General features: G+C 36.6%; 2 protein-coding genes and 1 pseudogene across 2 annotated transcripts; 1 reads left to right on the top strand and 2 right to left on the bottom strand.

Moving 5' to 3' along the window:
* Positions 1-13,115: 13,115 nt before the first annotated feature.
* LOC147298787 (NAC transcription factor 32 pseudogene) lies at positions 13,116-14,978 on the top strand (annotated as a pseudogene).
* Positions 14,979-16,122: 1,144 nt separating this feature from the next.
* Positions 16,123-19,069, bottom strand: LOC147298786 (syntaxin-71-like). The gene is made up of 8 exons (XM_086248020.1): positions 18,821-19,069; positions 18,621-18,746; positions 17,055-17,217; positions 16,871-16,956; positions 16,644-16,712; positions 16,525-16,569; positions 16,336-16,398; positions 16,123-16,203 (listed from the first exon to the last, which is right to left on the bottom strand). The coding sequence occupies exons 1-8, from the start codon at positions 18,974-18,976 to the stop codon at positions 16,123-16,125; spliced, it is 789 nt and encodes a 262-aa protein (XP_086104146.1). The 5' UTR covers positions 18,977-19,069.
* A 3,045-nt stretch (positions 19,070-22,114) lies between these two features.
* Positions 22,115-22,780, bottom strand: LOC147298785 (Preprotein translocase Sec, Sec61-beta subunit protein). Its single transcript, XM_086227398.1, has one exon. It carries the CDS (start codon positions 22,655-22,657, stop codon positions 22,325-22,327), a length of 333 nt encoding a protein of 110 aa, XP_086083524.1. The 5' UTR covers positions 22,658-22,780; the 3' UTR covers positions 22,115-22,324.
* Positions 22,781-24,252: the final 1,472 nt, after the last annotated feature.

Raw genomic sequence — 24,252 nt, 5'->3', positions numbered from 1 at the left:
GCAAGAGTCAAACTTCATATGTGAAGGTAAATAAGTATTTTACCACTAAAACTTTCAACTGTGGAAAGTATACTATCTCTGAGATCTTTAGTTCCCTTAATAATGCAATTTCATTTGGTAATCATTTGCTCCCGCACATTCCAGGAATCAGGCATGCACTAAATAGCAAATAATAATAATAATAATAATAATAATTTTAACAAGAATTAATTTTTAGAGACGGCCAAAGAGTATATTCTCATATATTCACTTTCTCTGTCACATAACAATACTAAACGAATACTAAAGTTTATTATGATTCTCATACGTACTCACATTCCCTCTCCTAACTCATACATGGGATGGTGACTATTAAATGTACACTTCCTGTCCCATAACATATGCAATAACTAACTATTAATAATTTAGTTAGGTTCAGTTCTGAAATTCTGGGGCTCAAGGGAAATCATAAAAATGCACCTTGAACCCTTCATGTACTTATTTGGGCTTAGAGTTAATTACACTTACACCTCCTGAGGTTTATCGTTTTTTCACATACACCCCCTGGGGTTTCAATAATTACACATACACCCCTTGAGGTTTCAAAACGGTTGCATATAACCCCCTATATGAGATGAAAAATGATGAAAAATTATACAAAAAAGCATACTAAGAGGTGAAATAACCTAATAAGATTACTCAAGGTGTAAGGTCCAATCTCAATACAAATATTTTCTTTTTTATTTATTTATTTTTTTCTCTTGTAGGGGGTTATATGCAATAGTTTTGAAACCTCAAGAGATGTATGTGTAATTATTGAAATCCCAGGGTATATGTGAAAAAACGATAAACCTCAGGGGGTGTAAGTGTAATTAACTCTTTGGGCTTAACATAGTATATAAATTTGAGCTTAACATAGTATATAGGTATATAAAGAGTATAATATTTGGGGAATCTCAACATTTGGATGCTCGAGACGGTCAATTGCCTCATTCGTCTTTATAAGTCATAATATATACAATTCAAATGTTTCGAGATTGTATAGTTACTTTTGAAAGTTATTTTTGAATCCAAACTAAATGGGCCGCCCTAAAGAGTTTATCCTATTTAATTTGTTTTAAGGGTTTTTTTTTTTTTTTTAACCCAAATGAAGGGCACTATAGGAAAATGGCTGATCACATGGAGATTTCTAGTACAAGTCAGCTCACTTTTAATGAGCCGAGCTCAGAGCTGTGTTTTATTTTTATTTTTTATTGAATTTAGGGAACAGTTCAACCCCAAAAATCGTATAAAATGATATTTGTATCAATATCTCTTGTCTTTTTGTTACATATATATACATGTGAACAAAGAAAAAACCAACACAAAAATACACTCATTTAGAGTCACATTCATTCTAATTTTGTTGGTTATTGTTCAACAATTTCAGATAGAAAAAAAAAAAAAAAAAAGGAGACATTGAACGGTCACTATATATATATATTAGGTGAGTTATTTTATCAAGGTAAGCTCCCAAGTAGATTAATCAATCACTTTGTCGTTTTAAAGAGTGGGGAAAAAATAAAGGAGAGAAAGAGAAAGCAAGCAAGAGAGGTAATGATAAAAATAAAAATAAAAATAAAAATCTATCTTATTTACCAACGTAATTTTTGTTTTCTTTTACCTTTAACTTTCCCCACATGCACTTTCATAACAACAACAAGATAAGATTGATCATCTTGATTCAGATAACGCGCGTAAAAGGACAAGGCACCCACCTAGGATTCGCTATCTTCGATCTTCACATAACATGACACAATTCTAAATTGAATCGATTAGAACAAGGTTCATCATCTTATGCTATGCATATATATTTGTATGAAGAATAATTAATCTCTATGAAACAGACCACATAAAGTTCGAGTATAAGTACAGAATATCGAAACAAATTCAGACCTGAGTTTCATCGGGCTGTTTTCATCGAAAGATGATAATACCTAGCTAGGTTTTCTTAATTGGTGATTACTTTTTGATACATATATATATTATCTTCTCTTAACTATAATATATGAACTCCATGCCCATGCATGCATGTACGTATAGCTAAGCTAGTGGTCAAAAAATTATTATAGTGACGAGAGTAGTACGTAGGAGCAAGCTAGAGAGATTGCCATGCAAAAAAGCGTTGTATGGAAGCACTTTTGTTTTTGTTTTCCTAATCCATGATGGGTAATACTGCTTATACTTAAGGGTTAATGGGATATTAGCTCCTCATATTAATTTTTTATAGAGTCTAACCCTACATCTTTTTTATTAATAGGCTAGTCCCAATTTAAAATTTTAAGCCAAATAGGATATTTATAATCCATATTAGATTAGTCGACTATTTAGTATTTACACAGTATACCATTATTTAATTATATTAGTTTTCCCATCAAGAAATTAATACATCCCTAAACTTATGGAATTCATTAAAACAATTAATATATAACACTTTTTATGGTGTGATATTTTCTCTACTATAATTCGATCAGTAGGTAAATTCATATGTGGACAATGAAATCTCTATCAAAGATTGTCAATTAATGAACATAGTAGAATAAGGAACCTACAACTGAAAAATGTATTTAGGTTCATTATATTTATTTTTTAGTGTAGGTTTGTTGTAGGTTATTTATTTAATTTGCTAATGATTTAGTTCATTAGAATTGTGTATACGTTCATTATATTTATATATAAATTTTTTTTATAGGTTCATTATTGATTTATGAGAATTATTTGTAGGTTATTTACTTTTTTTATAATTATTAATATAATTCAAAAAAAATCATATATGGGTATTCATGATTGACATTCTAAAAAAAGGTCTAACAATTAATACGTTACCAAAAATAAAAAGTTAACTAAGGAAAAGACTTGAGGGCATATGATCGAGGAATTTACAAAGTTTAAAATTTAAGAAATATTGATTAATTAAAAAATCTAAAAAAAGAAAGAAGGATGAGTTGGCAAGTGGTCAAAGGGGTTAACAAATGAAAAAATAATGACATGGGTTTTAGTGTAAAAAATATGAATTTAAAGGAGATTTTTCTAATTTACTATATACTTAACATGCATATCTTCTACTATATATGCCGCCATTATTGTGTATCATTAGCTATGTGTAATATAAACCAACCAATAAAACTTTTTCAATTATTAAACCATATTTACTGATTAACTTTGGACTAATATTAATCATTCACACTATTGATCACATCTTTCAATATAATGGGTCTCGCACTCGCTACTTACTGCGAGAGATGTGGTCATGTTCAACGTGATCAACGAATATATGTGATGACACTTTTTTTCATTGTATTTTGTGATAATTGATGTGTCTATTTATAACTTAGTCATAATAAGATGTAAAAAATGAAATCTCTACCATATAATGTGGCCATTTAGTGTGACTAGAAAATACAGTGTATCTTCATGGCAAAAAAAGAAAAAGAAAATACAATGTATCTAGCATTACTCATAATACAAATAACTTTTTCTCATAAACCAACTTAATATATTTTGTGTGATCTTGTATTTTTGAAGTTTCATCAAATTCTTTTCTTCCATAAAAGCATAAGTAATATTTATCAAATCTATAAATTTGAACACTATTTTATGAAGAAATAATTAAGATAGATTTTAGGAAAAAAATATTAATTTATTTATACCCTTTTTAGCGCTGCATATATATTGTCTCTGGCACTCCAAATTGAATAAATTTCATTGACAATTTAGATTGTAGAAGATTGTAGAAAGTTAAAGAGGAGTGCCAATAGTGTTGGCCATTACAAAATGTTTTCATGCTTTACAGTTGGATCAAATTATATTAAAAATACACTTCTAGCATAATTATAATTAGGCTTTCTGGTAGTACTTGTGATCATGTACTTTGGGAGAGGTTAGACAGTAAGACACACACAAACCCCACATGTGCAAACAAGGAAGGTTTAATTCACTGGCAGAATTAGAAAGATACTGTTTAATTAGTGTTTATGTTGGTGGCTTTACTCTGTTTTTGCTTTTGTACAAGCTATAGCCTGCACACTTGTGATCATGGATCCATTAAGCTTGGTTCTGAGAAAACTATGCTGTCTAAGGCATGCTAGCTAGCATCTTTCGGTAATCTGATTGAATATTTAGATTTTAGAGCCATATGTCAAAGTCAATGCTGCATGCAGTGCCAATCTAATTACTTAATTTGTCATATACAAGACTGAGTCCAGCCAGAGTCCAGCCAATTTTGAGCACCATTGGGTTGAAAACTTACGGAAATATGTGGTGATTTGACCGCCTTAACTTACAGTCTTGTGTATGACTAATTTCAAGAAAACAATGAAACATGAATCACAACAATGATCAATTAAGTTTACTAGCAAGCTAGTGTTAACATAAAGATCAACAAGCATAACCCATACCAACACCATAATAAAAATCAATTTGGGATCTTCAAGAAATTCTTACAAAATAATTGATGTAAAAAATGAAAAAATTTGGGATTTGGGATCTTTAAAAAGCATAACCCATACATTTGGTCCACTTATTTTATACCTAATTCAATTTTGGTTCATAATCTTTTTTAAGTTCTGTTTTTGTCTACTAATTATTCTAGTTGTTTAATAAATGTCTAGTTCGAAATTTTAGTTTTGGGGTTTATGATTTTAAATCCTTTGGGTTGTGTTTTTTTCAATTATAATTGAAGTATAAGTTATATTTCATCATTTCTTAGTTATAGAAACCAATTTGGAGTATTAGAATCGAAGAGAATTGAAGTTGGGTAAAGTTGAAAAATCTGAAAATTTTCTAGGAAAAATTAACTGTTTCGGGTACCATACTTTAGAGTTAATTATCTTGAATTTTAGAACTCCAATTTGAATGATCTTTATATGGTTGTAAAGAGCAGATGCATAACTTTAAAACAAGTATATGTTTGCTAAATTTATGTGAGATTTGATAAATAAAATGTGGGTCAAATTTGAGAAAACAAATCTGGACATTTATTGAACAAGTGGAATAATTAGTGGACCAAAACAGAACTCAACAAAGACCGTGGACAAAAATTGAACTAGATATAAAATAAGTGGACTAAATTGGTAATTTCATCTTAGTTTCTAACATTTGTTATCTTGATACGCATTGTTGAATCATCCTTCACAACTTAAATTTTTGCAATCTAGTTGCAATAACATGATACCAGGCCGGCCACTTGGATGAGGTACATTGTATTCGAATATATTTTTGTTAAGTTTAGGATGAGATTGCATCTATATATATGTTTGTTTATCTATTTGATTAGACTCTCATTGTAAGTGTGGAGTGTCACTCGAGTTTTGAGCTCCCACAATGAAATAGATTGATTTTGCATCAAAATGAGTTAGGCTAAGTTACCTACATGACCAACAATTAAGACAAAACATTACCCAAACCTAAGCAGAAACCAATGAAAACTCTTTCTTCTTACAGCATGCAGTACACGCATAACCTCCACTACAAGAAAAACATATTTGGGCGACCAAACTTTGGGCGACGAACATATATTCGTCGCCCAAAGCAATTTAAGGCGACGAACAAGAAAATTTGTCGCTCAATGTCATAAAGGTTTGGGCGACGAACATATTCGTCGCCCAAAGGAGGTTTGGGCGACGAATCACACGTTCCTCGCCCAAAGTTACTTTGGGCGACGAACACATTTCGTCGCCTAAACATTAACAACAAACAATTAATTGAGAAATACATTGGGCGAGGAATATACATGTTCGTCGCCCAAAGTGCCTTTGGGCTAGGAAAACAAAAATTTGTCGCCCAAACTTACTTTGGGTGACAAAATATTTCGTCGCCCAAACTCATTTTGGGCGAGGAATATACATATTCCTCGCCCAAAGATACTTTGGGTGACGAAATTATATTCGTCGCCCAAAGGGTCATCCTGTTTTGTAATAATGGTTTAGGCGACGAATTGTGAGGTTCCTCGCCCAAAATAACTTTGGGCGACGAAATTTGTAGTTCCTCGCCCAAAGTAAGAATACTTTTTTGTTTACAATTTTATATATGTAATAACATACTATACGATTGTATTTCCAAAGATCATAACCATTCATTTTTTAATTCCCCACTTAAGGATCATCCATGCAAAAAATTAGCTCAATCGGAGATGTAGAAGTTAGGTAACGGTGGTTGAACTTATGAACGATTGTAAATTTTGTAATACGAATCGAAGTATGAGATGAATTCCGATTTAGCCGATTTTTTGCAGGGATGATCTTCCAGTATAAACGAATAGAATGAACGGTTCCGATCGTTGAAATCACATTGTAGTCTTCACAAATTGTTGAATCACCAAAATTTCTACCCAAAAGTTAATATAATTATACTCTTCAAGTGTATTTGTATGTAGAAGATCACTTTTGTATTGTGTTTTTAACGATCCGAACCGATCATTCCTTAGTGGCTCACTTAAGGATCATCCATGCAAAAAATTAGCTCAATCGGAGATGTAAAAGTTAGGTAACGGTGGTTGAACTTATGAACGATTGTAAATTTTGTAATACGAATCGAAGTATGAGATGAATTCCGATTTAGCCGATTTTTTGCAGGGATGATCTTCCAGTATAAACGAATAGAATGAACGGTTCCGATCGTTGAAATCACATTGTAGTCTTCACAAATTGTTGAATCACCAAAATTTCTACCCAAAAGTTAATATAATTAGACTCTTCAAGTGTATTTGTATGTAGAAGATCACTTTTGTATTGTGTTTTTAACGATCCGAACCGATCATTCCTTAGTGGCTCACTTAAGGATCATCCATGCAAAAAATTAGCTCAATCGGAGATGTAAAAGTTAGGTAACGGTGGTTGAACTTATGAACGATTGTAAATTTTGTAATACGAATCGAAGTATGAGATGAATTCCGATTTAGCCGATATTTTGCAGGGATGATCTTCCAGTATAAATGAATAGAATGAACGGTTCCGATCGTTGAAATCACATTGTAGTCTTCACAAATTGTTGAATCACCAAAATTTCTACCCAAAAGTTAATATAATTATACTCTTCAAGTGTATTTGTATGTAGAAGATCACTTTTGTATTGTGTTTTTAACGATCCGAACCGATCATTCCTTAGTGGCTCACTTAAGGATCATCCATGCAAAAAATTAGCTCAATCAGAGATGTAAAAGTTAGGTAACGGTGGTTGAACTTATGAACGATTGTAAATTTTGTAATATGAATCGAAGTATGAGATGAATTCCGATTTAGCCGATTTTTTGCAGGGATGATCTTCCAGTATAAACGAATAGAATGAACGGTTCCGATCGTTGAAATCACATTGTAGTCTTCACAAATTGTTGAATCACCAAAATTTCTACCCAAAAGTTAATATAATTATACTCTTCAAGTGTATTTGTATGTAGAAGATCACTTTTGTATTGTGTTTTTAACGATCCGAACCGATCATTCCTTAGTGGCTCACTTAAGGATCATCCATGCAAAAAATTAGCTCAATCGGAGATGTAAAAGTTAGGTAACGGTGGTTGAACTTATGAACGATTGTAAATTTTGTAATACGAATCGAAGTATGAGATGAATTCCGATTTAGCCGATATTTTGCAGGGATGATCTTCCAGTATAAATGAATAGAATGAACGGTTCCAATCGTTGAAATCACATTGTAGTCTTCACAAATTGTTGAATCACCAAAATTTCTACCCAAAAGTTAATATAATTATACTCTTCAAGTGTATTTGTATGTAGAAGATCACTTTTGTATTGTGTTTTTAACGATCCGAACCGATCATTCCTTAGTGCCTCACTCAAAGATCATCCATGCAAAAAATTAACTCAATTGGAGATGTAGAAGTTAGGTTTAGCATTTAGGATGTATGAACGATCTTGATTCTTATAATAATAATCGAACGGGTAGATGAACTCCGATTGAGCCGATTTTTTCCAGGGTTGATCTTTGAGTATGAACATATATGAAGAATGGCTCTGATTGTGATAATCACGTTGTGGTCTTCACAATTATTGAAGCTACAAGGTTTTAACGAAAGAGTTGATATAATTTTATTCTTCAAATGCAAAAACCACTGATTTATATGTAGAACCTTATATGTCGATTGTGTTTTTAACGATCTGAACCGTTCATTTATTAGTTTGTCACTCAAAGATCATTCCTCTAAAATATTAGGTCAATTGGAGATCTAGAAGTTTGGTATTGGAGCTCGAACGTATGAACGATCATGGTTCATAAAAAAATTCAACTTTGGGCGACGAAATGTGTTAATTCGTCGCCCAAAGTGACTTTAGGCGACGAATTTATGTTCGTCGCTTTAATATACATGGGGCGACGAACGTGTAAATTCGTCGCCTAAAGTCACTTTGGGCGACGAATATATGTTCGTCGCCCAAAATATACATGGGGCGACGAATTCATGTGCGTCGCCCAAAGTCTGAAATTATGGCGGGATAAAACGATGCCCTAAAGTCAACAACTTTGGGTGACGAACATAAATTCGTCGCCCAAATTCACTTTGGGCGACGAACGTGTTAATTCGTCGCCCAAAGTGACGTTAGGCGACGAATTGCTTTAATATACATGGGGCGACGAACATGAATTCGTCGCCCAAAGTTACTTCGGGCGACGAACGTGTTAATTCGTCGCCTAAAGTCACTTTGGGCGACGAATTCATGTTCGTCGCCCAAAGTCTTTAAACTTATACCCATTTCTGGGTTCAGTTCAGTCACTCTCGCTCACTCACTTGATTCCTCACCCTCGCAGCGCCGCAGTCCGCCTCCTCCTTCCCTCAGCTCTCACTCCCTCCTCCTCCTCCCTCCGCCTCCTCCGAAACCCAAAACCCCCCCCCCCCCCATCGGCAACCCCGAAAACCCACCCCCCCCATCGGTAACCCCGAAAACCCACCCCCCCTCCCCTGAAAATCCACGCACCCTCGCCGAAACCCACCCCCGAAAATACCCACCCCCGCCGAAACCCACCCCCCCGAAAATACCCACCCCCGCCGAAACCCACCCCCCACCCGAATACCCACCCCCGCCGAAACCCACCCCCCACCCGAAACTCACCCTCCCCCGATAACCCACCCCCACCGAAGCCCATCCCCCCCCCCTAGCCGAAACCACTCACCCAAAACACCCCCCCCTCGAAGCCGAAACCAGCTCAAGGTATTTGTTTTTTTTTTTTTTTTTTGAATTTATGGTATTTTCTTTTTTTTTTTGGGTATTTTCTGTTTTTATGGTATTTTCTGTTTTTTATGTTTTATAATATTGTGGATTTTGTACTTGTTGTGGATTTTGCATAAATTGATTGTGAAATTTCTGATTTTAGTGGTAATTAGTTAATGTTGTGGGTTTTTTTAATTTAGTGGTTTGGTTGTGAAATCTGAATTTAGATTGATGTTGGGCTCATATTTGACAATGATTTATTTTTTTGGTGAAGGAAGGATATTATTGCATTTGTTGTGAAGGATAATTTCATTTTTAGTGAGGTATGTGTTTAATCTATCTTTTAGTTAAGTTTTTGTATGATTTAGTATTTAATGTTTCATATATAATTGTATTAAATTTTTGAGTGAATTAGTTTGTATGTTAAAATTAATTATAAAATTGATTAATTAATTTGTATGTTTTTATATGCTAAAATTTAATAGTTTGTTTGTATGTTTATATGTATATTGTTAGATTAATTATAATTTAGTTTGTATGTTACATTTAGTTTAGTTGTAATTGCAAAATTTCCGATGACGTAGTCCAGCACTCCTCGAGTACTGGGTGAGGTCATGTGGCACGAAGCGCTTGTGCGAAGTTATCAATCGATAACTTTGTACATTTAACTAGTCGTGCGAAGTTATCAGTGCGAAGTTATCAGTGGATAACTTTGTACACTAAATTTAAATTCACCTTAGACCCGTTCGAGAGTCTATTGGACGCGCGCTGGGCGTGACTACACTCCAATATGATTCTTGAATTGTCCAAATTACCCATGAACAGTTTGGGAGTGCACAATTATGTGTTGTGGTTAGCGGTTCATGTGATGTGGATTAGTTAGTTTGTTAGTTTTTAAATATAAAATTTAGTTTAATTACAAAATGTAGATTAATTAGTTTGAGAAATATATATAATTTAGTTATAAGGTGAAAGGCGATGGAGTCAGCTCCCAATGATGTAGTTCAGCCATCCTCGAGTACTGGGAGCCCCTCTATGCCACGGAGGGCCCGTCGATCTCACCGCTCTAGTCAGGTCACCGCTTCCGCTTCCGCTTCATCTACTGCCACGTCATCCACTGCGACGAGGGGACCATGTAGTGGGTTGAAGTCCTCTCGGATCGTGCGCAGTACTGGGGCGCGGATTCCAGTCATGTGTGTGCAAAACGGCTGACGACCGTTAGATCCTAACGTTGACAGTTTGTTCTCGCATGATGTGGGGGCTATTATTCGTGCCGAGTGCGCCATGGTTGCAACCACTTGGAAAATATTGCCGGCAGAGATTCAACACAAAGTGATCAGCTCCATCTCAGTGAGTATATAGCTCAATAATTAATTCAAAATGATAAATTTGATCATTCATAACAATCTAATATTTTTTTCAGGTTAACTTTGACATTCAGATGGATGATCCCCTCACTGTCACGTACATGACAGATTTACTCATCAAGTCCTACAGGCAGTGGAAGCACGAACTACACGTGCATTTCAAGGGATTTTCGTCGGCAGTTGAGGCATTGGCGAACCCCCCTATGGAGTTGGTAGAGCGGTCTGACCAGTGGCGTTTTTTGTGCGATCATTTTATGAGTCCGTCGTTTTTGGTACGTTTTATCATCTTAAGACTTTAAAAAATCGATTATTGTTTTGTTATTCTATTATTGTATACATACACTAACATATTTATAATTTGCTTAATATTTAACAGAAGAAGTCGGTCACCAACGCCAGAAACCGGAAAGGGAAGCCGTTTAACCATCATAGTGGTCCGACGCCCATCTCATATCGAGTGGAGTCGCGACGTCGGGTACGTCATTATTTAATTTAATACATATATATTCTTTAATATTGGTTGGGTCTTTGACAAAATTATTTTCTTTTTCAGCGTGGGTCGCAATTCCCGGAGATAGATACTTTCGGAGATATCTATGTTCATCCCGGTTGTGATGCGGCCAAGGAAAAACATGTTAGTTTTTTATATTTTAATTTTTTTCACAATTTTTTATATTTATTTTTCTAATTGGTTACTTGTATATATAACATTTTGAAGGATGAGATGGTGGCCAACTCGAGAATATATTTGGAGAGCTTGGCCGAGCAGCACCCTCCGGGTACTCCGTTGGAGTCGATTCCAGTACCCGATCCTGATGTCGGACTTCGTATTATGATAGACTCACTGGGTGTTAGGCCCGGTAAGGAAATACGCGGCATGGGATATGGGCGGATTCGTGATGTTCGATACTCGTCTTCGTCTTCATCTTCGTCTCAGCCATCTGCAGTCGTCGCAGGGTTGTCCGCTCAAGTGAAGAAGTTGCAGGAGGACTTACGAGCTGAGAGAGCGGAAAAGGAGGCGTTGTATGCTGCATTGACCAAGGCGATACCTGGGTTTGTCCCGCCACCATCTTCTCATCAACCTCCGTCAGATATGAATGATGATGATGCTACTAGTTTAGAATAGATTGACTATATATATTAGGGTTAATTACTATTTTGTATGGATATTTTGATATATAAATTTATGAATTTTGTTTTATATAGTTTTTGAATAAAGAATTTTTTTTTTAAATATTAAATTTAAATATATAATTTAAATAAAAAATAATAATTTTTTTAAAAAAAAAAAATGTTTGGGCGACGGAATTTGTCCGTCGCCCAAACATGCTTTGGGCGACGAATAAATCTATTCCTCGCCCAAAAGCATGTTTGGGCGACGGACAAATTTCGTCGCCCAAAGAAGGTTTGGGCGACGAAATTTTTCCGTCGCCCAAACATGCTTTGGGCGACGAATAAGGGTGTTCGTCGCCCAAACCTTCTTTGGGCGACGAAATTTGTTCGTCGCCCAAAGCACGTTCCAGCGAGGAAATTAGTTATTCCTCTCCCAAATCTTGTTTAGGCGACGGATAATTTCGTCGCTCAAACATGCTTTGGGCGACGAATAAGGATGTTCGTCGCCCAAACCCTCTTTGGGCGACGAAATTTGTCCGTCGCCTAAACATTCTTTGGGCGACGAATTTTATGTGTTGGGAGACAAAAAAATTTCGTCGCCCCCAGGTGTCTTTGGGCGACGAAATTTATGGATTCGTCGCCCAAACTCTTGGGCGACACATCTTGGGCGTCCAATTGCTCGACGAACCAATTTCGTCGCCCAAACGTTTGGGCGACGAAACTCTACTTTGGGCGACGAATTCCGTTCCTCTCCCAAACCCTTTTTTCTTGTAGTGCTCATGAGTTCCTTTTGCCATTTCATCAGCTGACTTCTCCCCCATGCACAGTAACTCCCCACATGCTAATTACATGTCATATATAACATAGATCATGTAAAAAGTCAACCCCATGGGCAAATTTTATTGAAACCAAGCTGTACTTGAACCCTACTCAACCAACTATTGCTGATGAGCTTTAAATAATGTTTGGCCAGAGAGTCATACAATCCAAACAAGTTGGTCCAAAATGTAAAAGAAATATAAGATCGGCACCAACAATTATCTTGACTTTTCAGATTTCAATTGATGTTGCAATATTTCGTTTGGTCATAACTAGGCCCACTCTCGACCTTATTTATTTAGTGTAAGTAAAAAACTGCCATATCATAGAATACATCAGTTGGTAACTAGTTGATAGTTAAAGTTGAAATAATAGTTAGTGTCTCTAGTATTATTAAAAATTTCTGTAATTCCAATATAAAAATCCAAAGAGATTGCTGTCTCTCCATCCCTTTCTTCAGAGTTCAAACATTTACGTGAGACCATTTTGTGAAACTATCTTAAGTAATGTCTGCATCTGCATGAAAATGCACATATAATGCCTCCACGCACTTGCTTCTTCCATTTACAACTATTGTGATTGATATTATCGTTGCTTCTTTATTCCCTCATCATCCAAGAAAACTCTTCTTTTCAACATGGAGAGAGACCCAATAATATTTAGTACCTCAACTCTCCAATTGCCTCCTGGTTTCAGATTCCATCCATCTGATGAAGAACTCATTGTTCACTACCTGCAAAACAAAGCGACTTCGCTTCCACTTCCAGCACAGTTGATCACCGAAATCGATCTGTATAAGTATAATCCATGGGAGTTACCTCGTCAGTTCTGCAGCATTCACTCTCATTTAATTCCTCCATGGTTAACTATCCTTCTCTTTGATTTGAATAATCACACATAAAAACTTTTTTGTTTGGTTGTGCAGAGAAGGCCTTGTTTGGAGAAGATGAATGGTACTTCTTCAGTCCAAGGGACCGGAAGTATCCAAATGGGGTGAGGCCTAATAGAGCAGCAGCTTCAGGGTATTGGAAGGCTGCTGGAAGTGACAAGCCAATCCTCACATCTTGTGGATCTAAGCCCATAGGAGTCAAGAAGGCTTTGGTCTTTTACACTGGTCGGGCTCCAAAAGGAGTTAAGACTGCATGGATGATGAACGAGTATAGACTGCTTGACAGTACAACCAAACCCTCAAGGCCAAAAGGGTCTATGAGAGTAAGTGGAAAATATTGACTGAGATATCAGATATTGAGATTGCATATATGTGGATCTCAAAAAGATGGAGCAAACCAGTTGCAACAGAAACTCAAAACAATCTTCTGGGGACCTTAGATATATAATAGGGTAGACAATACCAGAACCTCCTTGGTTATGGCCTAATTAAGCTTACAAACCAACCAATAAGGTACTTTGTTTCACACCTTAAGAAATGCTAGCGCTAGTCATCCACGCACGTGTGACCGGAAACCGTTGATGGGAGTGGCCCCACACACTCATCAACCATTTAGGGTCACAGTGACCCGGTCACCCCTGCGCTAAGTCTTCACTCGAAAAAACTCCTTATATGTGTGCTTCACTGCACACAAGCTTAGAAGGTTCTTATGCTAGCCTAGGTTTCCTTTTGGAGAAATTAATGAATACTATTGCATGTAAACTTGGGCTATTGTTTCGATCCTTAATTGTTCCTCAAGATTGTGCAGACATATCGTACTTAAACTTGTCAGTAGCTACTGTGGTTTCAAGGTGGAACACAGATGGTAGAGGCAATAAACATTTAATCATCTCCAAAGAACCTTAATTGAGTCCATGCTTCAATTTAAGTCTACTTTATGTTTTTTGTCACTCGGTTCATATGTATATTTCAGATATCAACTTTGATAAAAACAAAGTGATCAAAGGCAATAAAAATTGCTTCTTGTTGTCACAGTTGGATGATTGGGTACTATGTCGGGTTCAGCAGAAAGGAAACACATCAAAGAACATCTGCTACACTCAAGACAGCTCTAGCACTGAATTTTGGAGGTGCCTACCAAAAGTTGAGCAGACACAGCCTACATACACAAACCATCATACTGATATGATCAAAGATTTTCTATATAAAGATTGCCAACTATTAGGTTCCATACTTGCTGGTCAAGCTCCATCTCCAATAGGGACCATTTCAAGCGTGGGCTTCCAAGGGAGCAAAGATGGCTATGGTGTTGGTTCTAACAATAAGGTAAATTCCCCAATATCAATTTCTTCTTTGGGCATTTATCCCAACATGCTAAAAAGGAAGACTAGAGATGAAAATACGAAAGAAAATCTCTTTCAACTCAACAACAATCTAGAAAGTGAGAACAAAGATGAGGATCTTCTGCCTAGCAAGAGACTGGCAGGCAACGATATCAACTGCTACATCCCAAACTACTTCCAAAATGACATACTCAAGCCTATCCCAACGCATACCACCAACTTTGAGGACTTTAATGAAATGGCCTTCGCATGTAGATACTTTGAGTAAAGTAACTCTTTGCAGAAGTTATTTGTCCTCAAAGAAAGGACACAGGCAGGAGGCAAGAGTTTAAGGCTGTGCAGCTTGAAATATAAGCAAGGTGTACAGTGCAATAGATTGACTTCGAGGACTGAGCAACAAATATAACAAAATCAGTAATCTATCTATTTGTGCTAGTTAACTTTGTTTATGTGGAGAATGCTCTCCTGGGTTTTGTATATTTGTTAATGTCCATACAATACTGGTAATAATAAATAATCTCATGGCTAGACATAAAAGTTTATGTTTGATCATGGATGGGAAAGAAGAAAAGAAAAATTTTTCGGATGCAATGTAATGTAAACTAGAATTTCTTTAATACTTCAGTCATATTAGTCATTCATTATATAAATTCAGTTCGTTTTCCTTTCATGAGGTTTATAAATTCTTTCCATATGCAGATGGCAAACTTGACATCACTAAACTACAGTTCTATAACACAATCGTTTCCCTCCTCAAATTTTGAACTACACATTAATGTAACAATAAATAATCCAAACTGATTCCCAATAAATTCATTGCATGACAAATACAGACAGAAATAAATAAATCTGAATTACAAATTTTCCATTTTATTGAGAGAAATAACCACCATGAACGATGAAATATATTATCATCATCTTCAAGTGGCCGAAACTAATTTAATAATCAAGGACGTAGTTGGACCGAAGAAGGATAAAAAGATACAAGGAAAGCCCTTAAAAGAATGGAAGCATATATCTGGTCCAATAAGCTGCTGAAGCCTGTTTAGCGTAACTTCACCTCAGTATACTGCGAAAGAAGAGTAGATTATTTCATTAAGGGAGAAATATTTCCATGTTCAAAAGTTGAAAATACAGTTCACTTATAAGTGATGGATCGATTAATTGATCTGCAAGAAATCTTAACAGCAGGTGTCCATGAAAGTCTAGTAACAGATTTATAGCATTCAGATAGTCAAATCTTTTTTAACAAACCCATGAAATAAATGTCATGACTATAATATCTCCTCATGACATTTAGTTGAATGTTTTCTGATATTATGTGCTAGAAGACAATGTGCCATATCAATTTGAAAGGAAGATTCAACCCTACAGCTTCAAGGAAATGCTTATGCCTCTGAAAAATTTGACACTTACTTGTATAAATAGAGGGCGATTCCCAGTATTATACACAGCAAAATAATGTCGATGCAGAAATTTTGGCTCGACCTAATCTGCAAAAAAACCAAGATTCTGATTATTTGAACCATGTCAATCTCACCGGATGAAAACAGAGAGAACCTAGGTAGCCTGTATGATGTGAGAATATTAAAATTGATCATTAAGATCAGCTTACAGCTAGCTACCTTGTGAAGATTGTCCTTGAGCCTAACATTAGTATTTTTTATGTCAGATGTCACCCTGTCCACCTGTAAAGCACCAAAACATCACTAACTAATGAACTTATAAAGTGTTTGCAACATTATTTGTCTCCCTGATGTGATTGAAAAGACAAGGATGAAGACAAGGATTTGAGTAAGTAAAGAAACTCTCACCTTTGTATCTATTTCATCAATTAGGGGGACTTGCCGGTCCAATTCCTGAACATATTGAAACAATGATCAATATCTACATTATAGCATAACGAAACAGAGTTATGTGCACCACAACCAACCTCATTCATATCTTGGGCCAAATTTTTCAGTGTACCCAATCCTTCTGATATGATATCTAGACCTTCATCCTGTGCAAATGACCAACGGAATCAAAAGAACTGCAAAGTTGTAGCGTAGGAGATTAAAAGCAATTGTCTAACTAAATGATTTTAATTTTGCCTCTGTTGATCACAGATTCACAGAACAGAATGTAAAAGCAAGTAAATTAATTAGAAATGTTATATGCCTGTTTCTTTTTCCGCATTTCATACTCCTGCCTGAATTGACTTGATTCTTCGTTTAGCTGGAAAAAATCACTCTCAACGTTCCCATCTGATTGGTAAGGAAACACATGAGTATTAACAATCAATCAAAAGGCTGACTTTCATTGGAAAGTGTAACCCCAGAAAAAGCATCAAAACAAATATCACCTGATGAGTCAAACTTGATATTTTTATGAGATGCTGAAGTTCCCCATCCCCCAGCTTTTTGGGCTGCAATTTCTGTTCCATCTGGTATTTCTTGAATCCTCTCTAGAAGTACAAGAACCGTATCATTACGTGCTTCTAGTTCTTCTTTGGATAACCCTTTAACCTGTTATGGAATGGCATTAGGAATACAAGTTAAATTGGCAATTATCAAATTTGTCCAGGATGCAAAACAAAATGAACCCACAATGTCTTAAGAGATAATAGTAGTGATAAAATCAATAAATCTAGGTTGAAAAGATAAAGTCTTGGTAAGCCTTTAATATCTTGCCACGACATCCATGCATCATTTGGTGATAATGATCAACAAGTATGACCCAAATATGAATGTGTGTATGAAGTTGGATCATAGATGTGGACAGTATGGTTGCCAATGATATACTAGGGCTATGCTTGGCACACTTATGGTATATGAAGTACCATCCCTACTCCAAGCCATGCTCTGGTATTGTAGGGCTGACGTTGTCAAGAATTTGTCTGAGAAAATGGTTCTCATAGATACTGCTGCCAAAATTATCATGAAGACCTAATTTTATGCAACGCATCAATTATGTAGCCCTTGGCTTTGTCCACATTGGTAGGTTTGCAATTTCTTGCCGTAAAAGCAAAACCCACATTTTTTACCAGAAGAAAAAAAAAATGTTGTAGTAAGGGCCACCAAAAGGGCAGTGGAAACGAGTACAATTTTGAAGCAGGGAAAATGTTAGGAGGTTGTTTCATGGTCAAATATGAGCAAGAGAGATGAAATGGTAATATAGCCAAGAAGGAATTAACAAAAGGAAGATGATATAAAGCCCTTTTCAGAACTTTGTATTTGCTCCGCGAGAATGCAGAGCTGGTAAAATATGACAAAAGCAAAAGTCTAAAGTCATATCAAGCAAGAGAAGCTAACACATGCCAAGTCAATAGAGTAGAGAAAACGATGCTATTCAGCGTACTAAGAATTCAAAAAAATGGGTTTCTCTTATATGCTGAGGAATCTAATGTAGGGCTTTGTTGAGCTGAGGTTCTTATCCCAATTGTTCCAAAATCACACTTGTTTAATAAAGGGAAAGTGCAAGATCTCATGGAAGATATCAACCGAGGTTACGGTTGTCTCTTTTTAGTTCACACAGAGGGCATTTGTATGCTTCCTCTGTGTCCTCCTGTCCTATTTTGGAGCCCTTAACTTCCTAGACTAGTTCACTTCCTTCTAGATTCTTCTACAGTACCACAATTCTGTGGCCATGATTGTTTTGGTCCATCACTAGAATCCTTCTTGTTTTGCTCATCTTGTGCACCATCAATAGATACACAGTAACAGTCTGGCTCAATCCACACATTTTTTCCAAAACCAAGAAAATAAGAATAGGACATTAATTTGGAGGTATTATAACACACTTTATCCACACACAAATACACAATCATATCCATCATAATATGTGACCCGACGAACAAATAATGAAACTTGAAAAATCAAACAAATAATTTTTGGAGCAAAAAACAGGACCCAAAGTGATTTGAATTCACCTTCCTCTGAGCCAATTTTCGCAGCTTAGGAACTTCCTCCATCAATCGAGCCTTGACCCGACGAACCTCCGCATTCATGGCAACCGCAACAGCCCTATTACTCTCCAACAATGCCATATCCGCTTTCTGAACATTTGAAAAAAAAAAATCAAACGCGCATTTTCTGAGCAACCAAACAAAAAGGGGAAAGAGGGAGGAACCTGGTGAGCGGCCTGGATCTGGTCGTCGAACTGGGCGTAGAGGCGAGCGAAGGCATCGTCGGCGTAGTGGTTGAGCTGGCCCTGCTTCTCGATGTCGTACTTGTCGTATTTCTTGCATATCGTTTCGACCCGGGAGAGGATGTCGATGACGCTCATTTTCTTTTTTTCCTCTCAGAGAGAGACAGAATCGATCGTAGCGGAAGAGAAGACATACATTTTCTCTCCCTCCTTCCGGAGGCATTGCGTTTCGGAATTTTCGGGCGTGTGGCCGAAATGAGGAGTGGAGCGCAGAGACCGGTTTCTAGAAGCAGGCTGGACTTTTCGTTGTCTTTTTTGGCGGGTACACCTCCCATTGGCCGTTTCCCCCAACCCGCCTCGCTTTTCTTTCAAATCTTTCTTACTTCGGCCTTTTCTTCTTCTTCTTCTTCTTTTGGGTCATATGGGCCCAACTCCAATAAGGGGGATTATTGACATTTTCTTCAAATCTCGGTTTTTATTATTTTTTTGGTTCATATGGGTCCTCAATTATATATTTTGGTCTAGGGTCTCAAAGTTTATTCTTTATATATGTTGTTAGGTTCAGTTAGTGTGAAAAAAAAAAAAAAACCTTCACAAGAGCTATTGACAAAACAAGTTGAGAATCTAGTGTTCAAAAAGCCTTTGAAGGAACTTCAACTTGAAGTTTCACTTTTCTGTAGAGTGAAGTAAGCGAGAATGAAGAACCAAAGGTAGTGTAAATAATAATATTACATATGATTTTGTATGAAAAAGTTCTTTTTCCTGACGGTCTATAATAATATAAAATGTTTATTTTGTTATGCTATGAATTTGAATCATTGATTACGTTGACCTTTGACTAAATGTATCGTCCCAGTTCGTATTCAATTTGGAAACTTAATATCTTATGTTATTAGATTGTCTGGTAGGAAGACGTTACACATTCTTGAGATAAAGAAGAAAAATTTCTTGCAGCCGGCGGGGTTGGTCAAGTACGGACCGAAGCATAGATGACTAGGCTATGCTCACGATGCATATGTCCTGCCATGAATTGTATCCCTCCAACTTGGAATTGTAATTTTCAGTTTGGTAGTGAAGGTTTAACACCCATTTCCCAGTCTGCATTCAAAGCTAAAGTATCGCATACAGAGCCACATGCACAAATGAAACAAACAAACAAACAAACAAAAAGTTGACGAGCTAGTCATTGCAACACAATTTTCCCACCTTCCACATTGGAAAGATTTTACAGCAAACAGATTACTGCACCAACATGTACCGTTTTCTCTTCATGCAACTAAGTGCTATGGAAAGCCAAAGGATAGTCTTTGAAACCTCAACAGTTGGAGCCTATCTAGGAAGGAACCGATCGCACAAGCTTTAGTTCACTGATATTAAGCTCAACTTAACAACACATGCTAACACTTCTCCTCAAGTAGAAGACATTCGGAATTTAACACAAGAATTGACAGACAACTAGGCTCTAATAATCCCTCATCCCAAAAGCTTCACCCTGATAGGAAAAACACAAAACAGTATATACTAAGCACAACTCAATAATACGCACATACACAACCACTAAATCACACCAATCTTGACTACTAAAATATATGAAGCTGAAACTATATGTTTCAAAAAGGCCTATGAAAATCAGATGAGAGGTACAATTATTGGTACATTTGTACATGGATTACTGATCCCCATTAACCAAATCCTGACAATCACTTGTTCTTCGCTTCAAAATAATATTCTACAGTTTCTACCATGGCACAATATGAATTTATTAAATCCGCCATTATATCTTCCTATTCTCCACAATCTGGCAGCTATGTAAAACTTATCCTATAACCTTATATACAGTCTGCCTTAGACCTCAAAACCAACAGAATGTCCAGAATACGGTAACTCTAATATAAACAGAAAGCTCACTCTTCTCAAAGCATCTGTATAACAAAACAAAAACCAAGAAATATTTAAGCCAATATTCTATTTGCTCTGTACTCAGCAAGCAATGCCAAATCCACAAATGTCTATCTATATACTAAACTACTAAGATCTGGAGGGGTTCAACAACTGTCAAATGGCAAACTTTGTAGATAAGCTCAGCCCCATTTTTCCAGCACCAGGAGTGTGCCAAAGGCCCAAAACTTATAAAAACAAATAACCTATTTACTCGGTGCTCACCCAGCAATGCCAAATCTACACTTATCTATTTACATACTAAACTAGAGTGATGTGAATGAGTGTCAAATAGTGCACTCTGTAGATAACCTCAGCCCCATTCCAAAACTTATGTTCCAGCATTCTCTCCAATAAAAATGGTAGTATTCATCAATGAAAGCCAGCTTTGGATCCAAGTTCAAATAAAGACATTTGACGTAAGACAAATGGGCATCCTATAAAAATTTATAAACCGCCTTATTCCTCCAAATTTACAGTCACAATCATGAATAACTTGGCAAGAAGCCTTGTTACAGTGTATAATGATCAATGCAGTGGAAAGTGATTCCTAACATATTTTCAGAAGAGGGTATAATTAGGGGAGATCATATAGAAGATAAATAGCTATTTTTTAAGGATAAAAAACAACATTTCATCCTGTTTATATGATCTGGTAAAAAAATTCCATGATACTCAAAACAACTTGTATGTTGTTCTCTACGTGCAATTAGAAGACTACCCTATTATCAGTAAGTATTTAAGTATTAAATTTCCATTTAAACCAAAGAATACATGCTATACACATTAAAGAGATGCCTACTCTTTTTATTTGGACAAAAAAGAGATGCTTACATTAATCGAACACATTAGTGTGATATTATCCACTCAGTCAAGAACAAAGTACAAAACCAGGAATATTTCAGAAAAGGCAGACTTGGGAAATGATTAAACATCTATTTCCAAATCTTTATTCCTTTTTTTTTTTTTCTTCTTTTGGAAACCCTTTTCCAATATTTATTAGCAAAAGGCAACTTACTTTTTATAACTATCCTCGCAACTATGAACAAAAGTTGAAGCTTGAAATCCTGTTGGAATTCAATAGAGTAATTCATGGGATGGGAAGGAGCAATTCAAGTGAGCAGGCCAATTCACCAAACCACGTCTCTGTCTTCTACTTCTCTTAGTTATTTCCATTTTCATATCATTGTTTAAATTTCAACAAATCCAATACTATTGGATTCTCGATCCCTAATATGTAATACTAAAATGAGCAAAGTAAAAACAGCCTGCAGCCATCGGACCATTCTTTGGAGCTAAAATCAATATATATAATTTAAACAAAAAAACAGAGCAAGATCAAGAACGGTTAAACTTCATCCGTTTCCTTCAAAGTAACATCCAACCAATCCAAAATCAAACAAAATTGAAACCCTAAAACGACGACAACCCTGCTCAAATTTACAGAGCAAAAGAAAAAGACCGTAGCGTTCAATTACCGATTACTCCGCCTGCAAGTGGAACTCCGAATCCAGGAGAACGATCCGATCCGTCACCAGAATCCGGAAATCAAGCTCCGCCGGTGGATCGGTGGAGATAGAGCTTGCCGAAGACGTGGAGGGCCGTGACGAAGCCGATGAAGCAGAGACTCATGACGAGCACGACAGTCGGCGTGATCTTCAAGCCAGGGGCGTCGTCCGTGTAGAACCTCAGCATGTTTCCGGCACCTGAGCCTCCTCCGCCGCCGCCGATACCTCCGGAGCTGGTGGAGCCGCCTCCCCCGAGCCGACGGCGGCGCATGCCGGCTGTCGCGGCAGCCGATCCGCGCGGCGCCATAACGCCAGGTCGCGAGGCCGAGGAGGACGACGACGTCGCTTGGGACTGAGATGAGCCTCGAGCCATTGTTAGATCAACACGAAGAGAGGGCGACAGAGAGAGAGGAAACGAGTATGTAGGAGTGGGTGGGTGGGACTCTAAATATGGAAAATTTTGGTTTATTTAATAAGCTTTAATTTAATGGACGATGATAAATTGATAATTATGGATCGGGAAAGGTCGGTGGTATTCAGTACGGTTACAGTTATACTAGTTCGTTAAGTTACTACCGGATGGAGGTACTTGAATGATTTTAATGGATCAATGAGACCAGAATCCAGATCAAGTGCCCCAAAACATTTAACAATAATTAATTATGGTTTCTTACGGATAAAAGCATAGCATATGATATGAGTATTTTAGAGAAAATCTTTCATGGAATAGGAATAAAGATATGACTGATTAGGTATTCCAACCTAACAACATGATGACATATATTATTATACTTTATTACATAAAACCTTCTTTAATTTCAAGATAGAACTTATCGTGCATTGTAATTTGATGATCGATTCCATCTATTTTTTAACTCTCTTTACAAGTATCATCTTTGTAAAAAATTAGATAAATCGAAAACTATTAAGACATTTAATTGTGATAGAATAAATAGACGAACATAGTGATTCGCTTGAAATTATGGCGCTTTACTCAAATGGTTAAACGATTTCTGATTTGTTTAATTTTTTTCAAGGGTGATATTTGTATAGAGACTTAGAAAATAGACGATATCGATCATCAAATTACAATACAGAATGTGTCCCACTAGTCATACCTTATCATATTTAAAATGAGGTATACCTCAATAAAAATAGCCTATATATATATTGTTGATGCAAATTTCCGTCAAATAGATGCAACAAATTAAAAGTGGTGATCTGGCTGATCAGAAGCCTTGTTGGATGATGACGTGGATGTTAATTTGAGATCTTCCTGTATTAAAAAAAAAAAAAGATCAGAGGAGGAGGACCGGTGTGGTACCAGCCAAACACGTTCCGATGATGAAGTCAGTGATATGTGTTTGATGGTGTTTGAATGAAAGTGGGGAAGAACCAGTGATGAACTTGGGAGAATAGGAAGAACAAAGTAAATGTTCTGGGTTTATTCTCAGCAAGTTGGGTATGCTTTTGGTAAGCTTTTTGTGAATGAAAGTTGGTGTAAGTGTTTGCTTGGATGATAAGTAGATAGGTCCTAGATCCTTGGATTTGTGCATGAGAGTTGGTTTATATAGGTGGTTTATATAGGCAAAGAAAATTGTGAGGAGTAAGTTACCTGCTTGTGGTTGACTGGTTGAGAGAGATCCACGCGTTTGGTCATGAACAGTGGCATGCACAGCTACCCATCTCCTTTGCATTCAATGCTGCATTGAATGCAAGTATGGAAGGTTCAGGTGAACTGTCTCAATAGTCATGAATGTAAGCTGGGAAGTCTCATCTGTTAGAAGATTCTGTCAGGTGCAATTGAGTATGGCGGTTCGTCCCAATATGATCTTCCTTGGAATGACGGTGGGAAGCCGAGCCGAGCCGACCCGAACACATGTCTTCACGTGTAGACACGAAAACCCATATGTGATCGGATCGGGGATGGACAGTCGAACCGAGCCGATACGGTAGGTAGAAATCCCT

This window comes from Dryas octopetala, chromosome 1 (assembly GCF_963921425.1).
Source record: "Dryas octopetala chromosome 1, drDryOcto1.1, whole genome shotgun sequence".
NCBI lineage: Eukaryota > Viridiplantae > Streptophyta > Magnoliopsida > Rosales > Rosaceae > Dryas > Dryas octopetala.
The sequence above is the reverse complement of the archived record's forward strand: the minus strand, read 5'-3'. Positions and strand labels throughout refer to the sequence as shown.